This window comes from Coturnix japonica, unplaced genomic scaffold (genome assembly GCF_001577835.2).
Source record: "Coturnix japonica isolate 7356 unplaced genomic scaffold, Coturnix japonica 2.1 chrUnrandom1042, whole genome shotgun sequence".
Taxonomy (NCBI): domain Eukaryota; kingdom Metazoa; phylum Chordata; class Aves; order Galliformes; family Phasianidae; genus Coturnix; species Coturnix japonica.
The window spans coordinates 1-10,427 of NW_015440381.1; the positions used below are offsets into that span (position 1 = coordinate 1).

A 10,427-nucleotide genomic window follows, 5' to 3' on the forward strand; every position below is an offset into this window, starting at 1 on the left:
GGGGTAATGGGGTTATAGGGGGTAATGGGGTTATAGGGGTAATGGGGTTATAGGGGGTAATGGGGTTATAGGGGTAATGGGGTTATAGGGGGTAATGGGGTTATAGGGGGTAATGGGGTTATAGGGGTAATAGGGTTATAGGGGGTAATGGGGGCAATGGGGGTAACCCTATGTTACCCTATGGTAACATGTAAACCCTATGTCCTCTATTGGCTCAATGGGGCTCTATGGGGTCCCTATGTTCTCTATGGGGTCAATGGGGCTCTATGGGGTCAGTGTGTTCTCAATGGGGTCAATGGGGTCTCTATGTTCTCTATTGGGTCAATGGGGCTCTATGGGGTCTCTATGTTCTCTATGGGGTCAGTGGGGTTCTATGGGGTCTCTATGTTCTCTATGGGGTCTCTATGGGGTCAATGGGGCTCTATCTATGGGGTCTCTATGGGGTCTCTATATTATCAATGGGGCTCTATGGGGTCTCTATGGGGTCAATGGGGCTCTATGGGGTCCCTATATTATCAATGGGGCTCTATGGGGTCCCTATATTATCAATGGGGCTCTATGGGGTCCCTATATTATCAATGGGGCTCTATGGGGTCTCTATGGGGTCCCTATGTTCTCTATGGGGTCCCTATGTTCTCTATGGGGTCTCTATGTTCTCAATGGGGCTGTATCTATGGGGTCTCTATGGGGTTTGTTACCTTGTCTCCCCCCCGTGGCCGCGATCCCGTCCACGTCCCGCAGGTCGGGCAGCCCATGGAGCCCCATAGAGACAGCGCCTGAATGGGGGGGTGGGGAGATGGGGGGCACACACTGACACACTCACCCTTACACACTCATTTACACACTCAGTTACACACTGACACACTCACCCTTACACACTCATTTACACACCCACACTCACCCTTACACACTCATTTACACACTCACCCTCACCCTTACACACTCACTGACACAATCACACTCACCCTTACACACTCACTTACACACTGACACACTCACCCTTACACACTCACACTCACCCTTACACACACACTGACACACTCACACTCACCCTTACACACTCATTTACACACTCACCCTTACACACTCACTGACACACTCAGTGCTGTATCTCACCCCTATCCCCATTCTATCACACTCACCCTTACACACTCATTTACACACTCATTTACACACTCACTTACACACTCATTGCTGTATCTCACCCCTATCCCCGCTCTCCCTGTTCCTCCCATCCCCATTCTATCACACACACCCTTACACACTTACTCTTACACACTCACCCTTACACACTCATTTACACACTCACTTACACACTCAGTGCTGTATCTCACCCCTGTCCCCGCTCTCTGTTCCCCCATCCCCATTCTATCACATTCATTTACACACTCACACTGACACACTGATTTACACACTCATTTACACACTCACTTACACAATCACTGACACACTCAGTGCTGTATCTCACCCCTATCCCCATTCTATCACACTCAAACTGACACTCACACACTCACACTCATTTACACACTCATGTACACACTCATTGACACACTCACTGACTCACTCATTTACACACTCACTTACACACTCATTTACACACTCATTTACACACTCACTGACACACTCAGTGCTGTATCTCACCCCTATCCCCATTCTATCACACTCACACTGACATTCACACACTCACACCCTTACACACTCATTTACACACTTACACACTCACTTACACACTCACTGACACACTCACTGACACACTCACTGACACACTCAGTGCTGTATCTCACCCCTATCCCCATTCTATCACACTCACCCTTACACACTCACCCTTACACACTCGTTTACACACTCACTGACACACTCAGTGCTGTATCTCACCATTATCCCCATTCTATCACACACACCCATTTACACACTTGTTTACACACTCACTGACACACTCGTTGCTGTATCTCACCCCTGTCCCCGCTCTCCCTGTTCCTCCCGTCCCCATTCTATCACACTCACCCTTACACACTCACTGACACACTCATTTACACACTCATTTACACACTCACTTACACACTCACTGACACACTCGTTGCTGTATCTCACCCCTGTACCCATGCTATCACACTCACACACTCACACTCACCCTTACACACTCATTTACACACTCACACTCACCCTTACACACTCACTTACACACTCACTGACAAACTCAGTGCTGTATCTCACCCCTATCCCCATTCTATCACACTCACACACTCACACTCACCCTTACACACTCATTTACACACTCATTTACACACTCACTGACACACTCAGTGCTGTATCTCACCCCTATCCCCATTCTATCACACACACCCTTACACACTCACCCTTACACACTCATTTACACACTCACACACACACACTCACCCTTACACACTCATTTACACACTCATTTACACACTCAGTGCTGTATCTCACCCCTATCCCCGCTCTCCCTGTTCCTCCCATCCCCATTCTATCACACACACCCTTACACACTTACTCTTACACACTCATTTACACACTCAATTACACACTCAGTGCTGTATCTCACCCCTATCCCCTCTCTCTCCCCTGTTCCTCCCGTCCCCATTCTATCACACACATTCTTACACACTCACTTACACACTCACACTCACCCTTACACACTCATTTACACACTCATTTACACACTCACTTACACACTCATTTACACACTCGTTGCTGTATCTCACCCCTGTCCCCGCTCTGTCCCCGGTTCCTCCCGTTGTTCTGCCCCGATCCCAGGAAGTCGAACTCATTCAGGGCGTCCTCGGAGTCGTCGTCATCATCATCATCATCTTCATCTTCATCATCATCGTCATTGGCCGCCATGTCCGGCAGCAGAGGAACAGGGGGGAGCTGGGGGGGATATGGGGGTGCAATAGGGGATATATGGGTCAATGGGGGATAATGGGGTAGTATGGGGGTATTGGAGTCAATTGTGGACAGGGGGGGTCGCTGGTGGTCAATGGGAGGTGTTTTATTGGCAATAGGGGCTGGGGGTCAATGGGGGGATAGATGGGGGGAATAGGGGTAAGGGGGGCAAGGGTATTAAAGCAGGGGTAACAGGGGGTCGATGGGGCGAGAGTGGGGGGGCAATAGGGGGCAATGGGGTGCAAGGGGACAATTGTGATGGGGGAAATAGGGGTGAGATGGGGGTAGATTGGGAGTGAAGGGGCGGTGAGATGGGGGGATAGATGGGGGGGGCAAGAGCTAGAGGGGTGTAGAGGGTGGTCAACGGGGGGGGGGGATAGATGGTGGGCGGTGCGAATAGGGGGTGGCGAGGGAGATGGGTGGGTTGGAGGATGTGTGGTGAGTAATGTGGCGCGGCAGGGGTGGGGGGATTATGTAGTGGGGGGCGAAGGAGCGGGGTGTGAGTGGGGGCTAATGGGGGTGAGGGAGGGGGCGAGGAGTGGCGGTGGGGGCGAGATGGAGGGGGGGTAAGGGGGAGGGTGCGGAGTGTGGGGGTCAGTGATGGGGGGGGATGATAGGGGGGCAATGAGGGGTAGGAGGGGGGGGTCGATGGGGAGGATGGGGGTCACGATAGGGTTAATGCTGGGGGGGCAGAGTGGGGGGTCATATGGGCGACACTTATTGGCAGGTTGGGATGAGAGAGGGGGGGCGAAGGGGGGGGAGAGGCTGAGGGTCGAAGTGGGGGGGGTAATGGTGGTGGTGCAGGGGTCAGAGGGGGGAGTGAGGGGATGGGGGGACAGGAGGGGTGTTCAAGGGGTGGTGTAATGGGTATAAATGGGCATCATGGGAGAGGGGTCAAGGGAAGGGGGCAATGGGGATAATGGGGGTCAAGGAGTATTGGAGTCAATTGTGGACAGCGGGGTCAGTGGGGTCAATGGGCAATAGGCGGCAATGGGTCAATGGGGGATAATGGGGGCAATGTGGGTATAAGTGGGGTTAATTGGGGATAAGGGGCACATATGGGGTAATTGAAGGTCAAGGGGGACACTATGGGGTGATGGGGGCAACTGGGGGTCAAATGGGGGTCAGTGGGGAACACTATGGTCAATTGGTTAAGGGGGATAATGAGGCAAATGGGACACTAATGGGTCGATGGGGATATACTGGAGGTTCAATGGGGGGTATCGGGGTCAATGGGAGTAAGGGGGTCTTGGGGGCAATGGGTACAGGGGGTCAACTGGGGACACTATGTTTGAGAGGGGGTAGGGAGGTCAACTGGGGACCAATGGGGTCCGATGGGAAAATGGGGGTCAAGTGGGACTTAATGGGGGTCAATGGGGATAATTGGGGGGGCCAATTAGGGGTAATGGGGATCAATGTTGCTGACACTATGGGTCGATGAGGTGGATAGATGGGGTGCAATGGGGGCAAATCGGGAAATGGGGGTATTGGGATGAACTGGGCGGGCAATTGGGGACACTTAAGGGGTCATGTGGGGAGCAATGGGGCAATGGGGGCAATGGGCTGGACAGTGGGGTCAATGGGGACAGGGGGGGGACAATGTTTCATCCCCATTTATGGGGTCCCCCATTGACTCCCACCCCATCTATGGGGTCCCTTTTTGGGGTCCTAATGTTCTCACCCTATTTATGGGGCCTTTTGCCCCCCCCCCAGCCTTTGGGTCCCAATGCTCAATCCCCATATAGGGTCCCACACAACAGACTCATCCCTATTGTATAGTGTGCCCCCTCAATGTCTCCCCCACAATCTATGGGTCCTCTCCTGTCCCTGTCCCGCATTTATGGGGTCTCTTTGGGGTCCTACCCCACTTTTGGGGTCCCCCAATGTCTCCCACCCTTTTGGACCCCATTGACTTCCCCTCCCCCATCTATGGGGTTCCCTTGTTTGGGGTCCCCCAATGTCTCCCGTCCCCCACCTATTGGTCCCTTTAGGTCCCCCCCCCACCTTGTGGGTCCCCCATTGACTCCCCCCATCTAGGGTCCCTTTGCGGCCCCCAATGTCCATCGCCATCCTATGGGTCTCTTTTGCGCCCCACCACCCTCCTCCCTTTTGGGACCCCATTGACTCCCCCTTTTGGGGTCCCGTTTTGCCCCCCCGTCCACCTATGGGTCCTTTTGGGTCCCTCAGATGTCTCTCCCCCCTTTTTGGGGCCCGCAATGGACTCCCCCCCCACACTATGGGGTCTTTTGGGTCCCACCCCTTTGGGGTCCCTTCTAACCCCCCCACCATAGGTCCCTTTATGTTCCGCACCGCCACCGCTTTTGGGGTCCTTTAGCCCCCCCCCCCCCCCCCCTATTGTCCCATTTATGTCCTCCACCTTGCCTGGCGTTCTTTTTGGTCCCCGGGGTCTTCTGTGTTCCCGGGGGGGCTTCAATCCTCATCTTTCATCCGTCATCACTCCCCTCACTCGGCCCCACCGACACCTTCGGATCCTGAGCCTCCTTCCCTGCGTTCCTGGGGGGGGGGGCACCACGATATAGGTGTAACCCCCCCCCAAAAGCCCCCCTGTCCCTTTAAAGACCCGCCAAGCCTGTTCCCATGCCTCCCGGTGTCCCCCTCACTCAAGCCCCCCATAACCCCCATCTATCATATAGTCCCTCCCCCCCGACCCATCATCCCCCCCCAACCCCAATCCCTATTAACCATCCCCACCCCCCAAGACCAGACACTCCACAAGACCCTCAATTAGCCCCATAAACCCCCCCCACGCCCAAATCCCCCTCAGGACTGCCCCCAAAAAGACCCTCACCCCGAACCTCGCCCCAAACACAAATCCCCTATAGCCCTCCCCCCCAAGACAGACACCCCCAAAACCCCAGATAGACCCCCCCAAATAAAACAAGCCCCCCCCCCCCCCAAAGGACCCCCAACCCCCCAGAACCCCCCAACCCCCCCCCAAACCCAATCCCCCATAACCCCCCCCCAAACCCCCAATAGACCCCCCCAAATAAAGCCCCCCCTCCAGCCTCTGTATCTGCTCCCAATGCGTCGCCGCGATTCATACCGCAGCGACCCCCCCAAGTTGGGGGGGGTTTATGGGGTCGGGGGGGGGACCCGAACCAACAGATGACCCCACGACGGAAGGGTCGGGGCTCCACTATGGGGTCAGGGCAGCACAGAGAGTCCAGGTACCTGTGGGGAGATGGACCCATAGATGGACCATGATGACATTAAGATGGGCCCCCATAGATGGACCAGAGATGGACATACCCGATAGAGACCCCAAGATGGCCCATAGGATGCGCCCCATAGATGATGCCCCATAGATGAACCCCTATAACGATGCCTCATAGATGGCCCCATACGATGACCGCCATGAGATGGCCGCCCATGTCTAGATGACCCCAATTAGATGGGCCCGACACCCATAAATCCGCCCCCACACCCACAGATACTCTCCATAGATGTCCCGCACAGATGATACCGACACCCCATAGATGAACTTCCTCATATGTGATGGAACCATAGGACCCCATAGATGACCAACACACCCGCATAGAATGGCGCCCATAGATGACCATAATGGTCCCAATAGATTGCCTCTCTGGATAGATACCTCGATAGATGGCACGACATAGATGACCGCATAGGATGACACTCATAGATGCCCCATAGATCACCGTCTAGATGACCCATACGATGGCCCCATAGATGACCCCATAGATGGCCCCCATACGATGAACCCCCATAACCCCATAGATGGCCCCCACACTCCAATATGATTGACCATACCCCATAGATGGCCGCCACACCCATAGATGTACCCACAGATACTCGCCATACACAGAGATGACCACACACCCCAATAGATGACCCATAGACTGGCGCCTATAAGAGAGGCCCCACAGATGGGCCCCATAATGATGGCCCACAGCCCATAGAGGCCCCATAGATGACCTCATAGATGGCCCACACCCATAGATACACCCCATAAAAGAATGGCCCCATAAATTGGCCCCATAGATGACCCATAGAGGCCCCACACGCCCATAAATGCTCCCACACTCCAGCAGATGACCCATAGATGTAACCCTCCATAGATTTCCCGCACCCCACAGATACCCCATAGATGCCCCATACGACCCCCACCCATATAGATCCCCACAGCTGAAACATAGACCCACAGACCATGTCTGAGAAGTCTCCCTCCCTTCCTTCAACTCTGGGCTCTCTCTCCTGCGTCAGTTATAGTGGGGCCGTTGGCTGCTGGATGTGGGCTAGAGACCCACACGGACACTCAGCCCCCCCCATAAGACCTCCCGGAGAGACCCCGAGACCCCAGGACACCCATAAGACCCCCCCACCATGACCCCAAGGACCCCATAGAGACCCCCCAGGCCCCCAAGACCCCAAAGGACCCCATAATGCCCCTCCAAGACCCCCAGCCCCAAAGACAAGACCCCCATAGACCCATAAAGAATCCTCCCAGCCCCAGAAGAACCCCAAGGACCCACCATAATGCCCCTGCCCACCCATGACCTCAAGGACCCCATAAGACCTCCCCAGCCCTCAACACCCCAAAGGACGCCCCATAAGCCCCCTCCAAGACCCCGTCAAGTGCCCCCAAGCCCCCCAAGAGCCCCAAGGACCCCCATAAGCCCCCCACCCCAAGACCCCAAGGACCCCCAAAGCCCGCTTCCAAGACCCAAGTGACCTCCAAAGACCCCCAACCCTCCAAGAGCCCCCCAGGACCCCCATATAGACCCCAGCCCCCCAAACCTCCAAAGGACCCCCATAATGTCCTCCACCGCAAGACGGCCGCCAAGAAAAAACCCAAGACCGCCCAGGACCGCCCCAAAGACCCCCAAGAGCCCCCCCAACCCATAACCCCCCCAAAGAGCCCCAAGACTCCCAAAGGATCCCTCTAAGATCCCCAAGGATCCCGCCTACGACCCCCCCCAAGAACCACCCAGCCGCCAAAACCCCAAGACCGCCAGTTACCCCAGGACCCCCATAATGCCCCCCCAAGTCCCCAGTGCTCAGATCCCAAGACCTCAAGGAACACCCATAATGACCCCTCCCACCATACCACAAAGGATCCCATAATGCCCCCCGCAATTACCCCAAGTCCCAACCTCCCAAGCCCCCCAAGAGCCCCCCAAGACCATAAGACCCCAGCCCAACCTCCAAGACCCCCAAGAGCCCCCCAAGGACCCCATATGACCCCCAGCCCCCAAGACCTCCAACGACCACAGAATGCCTCCCCCCAATGACCCCAGAGACCCGCAAGACCCCAAGACCCCCCCAAGCGTCCGCAAAGACTCCCAAGAGCCCCAACCCAACCCCCCAAGAGCCCGCAAGACCCACGACGCCCATAAGGCCCCCCAAACCCGCGCAATACCCCCAAGTGCCCCTCAAACCCCCAAGGACCCCCCCAAACCCCGCACCCCAAGATCACCCAGACCCCCTCAAGGCCCATAAGACCCCCCCCAAGACCCCAAGAGACCTAACCTTAAGAACCCCCAAGGACTCAAAGAACCCATAGACGACCCCCCAAATCCTAAGGACCCCAAAGACCCCCCAAGTACCCCAAAGACCTCATTCAGTCTAAATACGCCCCGCCAAGCCCCCAGCCCATAAGACCCCCCAAGACCCCAAAGCCCCCAAGGCCGCCCCTAAGACCACCCATTGAACACTAAAGGGATCCCTAATACCCCCCCCCCCCAAAAAAGGGCAAACCCCCAGCCCCCAAGACCCCCAAGGACCCAAGACCCAGCGCCCCCCAAGCACCATCCATAGACCCCTCAGCCTATAAACCCCCACAAGACCCCCAAAGACCCTCCTAAGGAACCCAAGGACCCATAAACCTCCCCCAAGATCCACAAGTAACTCCTTCAAGGGACCTAATCCCCGAAGTCCCCCGAAACCCCCATAAGACCCCCCACCCCAATGCCCCCCAAGTCCCCAAGGATCCCAAGACGCCCAAGTGACACCCCAAAACCCCCAATGGACCCATAAGACCCCAGCCCCCCAAGGATCCCAAGACCCCAAGAGCCCAAAGAACCCCAAGAACCCAAAAACCCCCCAATACCCAAGAACCCCAAGACCCCTCAGAACGCCCATAAGACGCCCAATACGCCAAGACCCCCAAGAACGAAAAGAGCCCCACAGACCCCCAAGTGGATCCCTAAACCGCAGATCCCGAAACCCTCAGAACCTCCCAAAGAAACCATAAGACCCCCCAGTACGCCAGAACCCCAAGACCCGCAAGAACCCATAATGCCCCACCCAAGGCCCCCCGAGAGAGAGATTCCCAGAGGACATTCCATAAGACCCCCTCCACCCAGACCCCAAGACCCCCATAATGCTCCCCAGACCCATAAGACCCCCCAATACACTCGATATCCCCAGCCCCTCCAAGGCGCCCCTAAGACACAAAGTTCCCCCAAGACCACAGAGCCACCAAGATCGAGAGACATAAACCCGCCCAAGACCCCCCTAGGACCTCCCATATACCCCCCAAGACCCTTCAGAGCCCTAATACCCCCCTCAAGTCCCCCCCAGCCCGCCAAAGACCCCCAATATCCGCAAAGAGCCCCCAAGACCGCCCAAGGTCCATAAGACCGCCTCGCCCAGAGCACACCTGCACACCCCCCGGACAAGACCTACCCAGGCCCCAAGAGCCCAATACCCCAAGACCCCCTAAGACCAGCCCCAAGACCCCAAGAACTCCAAAAAGACCCCCCCAAGACCCCTCAGGCCATAGTCCTCACCCAATGACCCCGAGGACCCAAAGCCCACCCAAAGACGCTCCGCTAAGACCCCCTCTAAGGACTTCCCATAAGACTCCGCCCAATACCCCCAAAGTGCCCCAAGACCCCCAAGACGCTCCCACAACCCCCTCCCCAAACCCCCCCCAATACCCCCAGCCCTCCAAACCCGCCCAGGAGCCCTTCCCAGCCTCCCAAGCCCCGTAAGACCGCCCCGAAGACCAAAAGCCCCCAAGCCCCCCACCCAATGCCCCAAGACCCCAAGACCCTCAAGCCACCCAACCCCCCCAGTCCCCAACCCACCCAAGAACCCCCCCCCAGCTACCCAAGCCCCCCCAGGACTCTCAGCCGCCCAAGACCCCCCTAAGACTGCCCCTAAGAAATGGAGACCCCCCCAGCCCGCAAAGTCCCAAGACCCAAGGCCCACAAGACCCCCAAGACCCCCAGCCCAGACCCCTCGGCCATGAGACCCCCCTAAACTCTCCAGACCCCTAAGCGAGACCAACCCGAAGACCCCAGCCTCCCAGTAGCCCCCAACCCAAACCCCAAGGAGCCCCCCCAGCTACCGCAGAACCCGAAGACCCCCAAGCCACCGCAAGACCCCCCCCAAGGCACTCCCCCCCCTCCAAAAGAAAGAAAAAAAACCCCCAGACCACTCATAATGCTCCTATACCCCCCTCGCAAGACCCCACTCCTCAACCAAGCCCACCGATGAGCCCCCCAATGATCCCGCCTAAACTCCCCAAAACACCT

General features: G+C 56.6%; 1 protein-coding gene across 1 annotated transcript; it reads right to left on the bottom strand.

Annotated features, from left to right (window-relative positions):
* Positions 1 to 642: 642 nt before the first annotated feature.
* LOC107307839 (striatin-4-like) lies at positions 643 to 2,885 on the bottom strand. Its single transcript, XM_015851343.1, has 2 exons — positions 2,724 to 2,885; positions 643 to 776 (listed from the first exon to the last, which is right to left on the bottom strand). The coding sequence occupies exons 1-2, from the start codon at positions 2,860 to 2,862 to the stop codon at positions 649 to 651; spliced, it is 267 nt and encodes an 88-aa protein (XP_015706829.1). The 5' UTR covers positions 2,863 to 2,885; the 3' UTR covers positions 643 to 648.
* Positions 2,886 to 10,427: the final 7,542 nt, after the last annotated feature.

What these genes read in the sequence shown, in the direction of transcription:
- LOC107307839 (XM_015851343.1), bottom strand. Translation starts at nt 2,862, where the DNA reads ATGGCGGCCAATGACGATGATGATGAAGATGAAGATGATGATGATGAT. An exon ending in GGGACAGAGCGGGGACAGGG is followed by an intron (nt 777 to 2,723) that starts GTGAGATACAGC and finishes CCCCCCATTCAG; the next exon opens with GCGCTGTCTCTATGGGGCTC.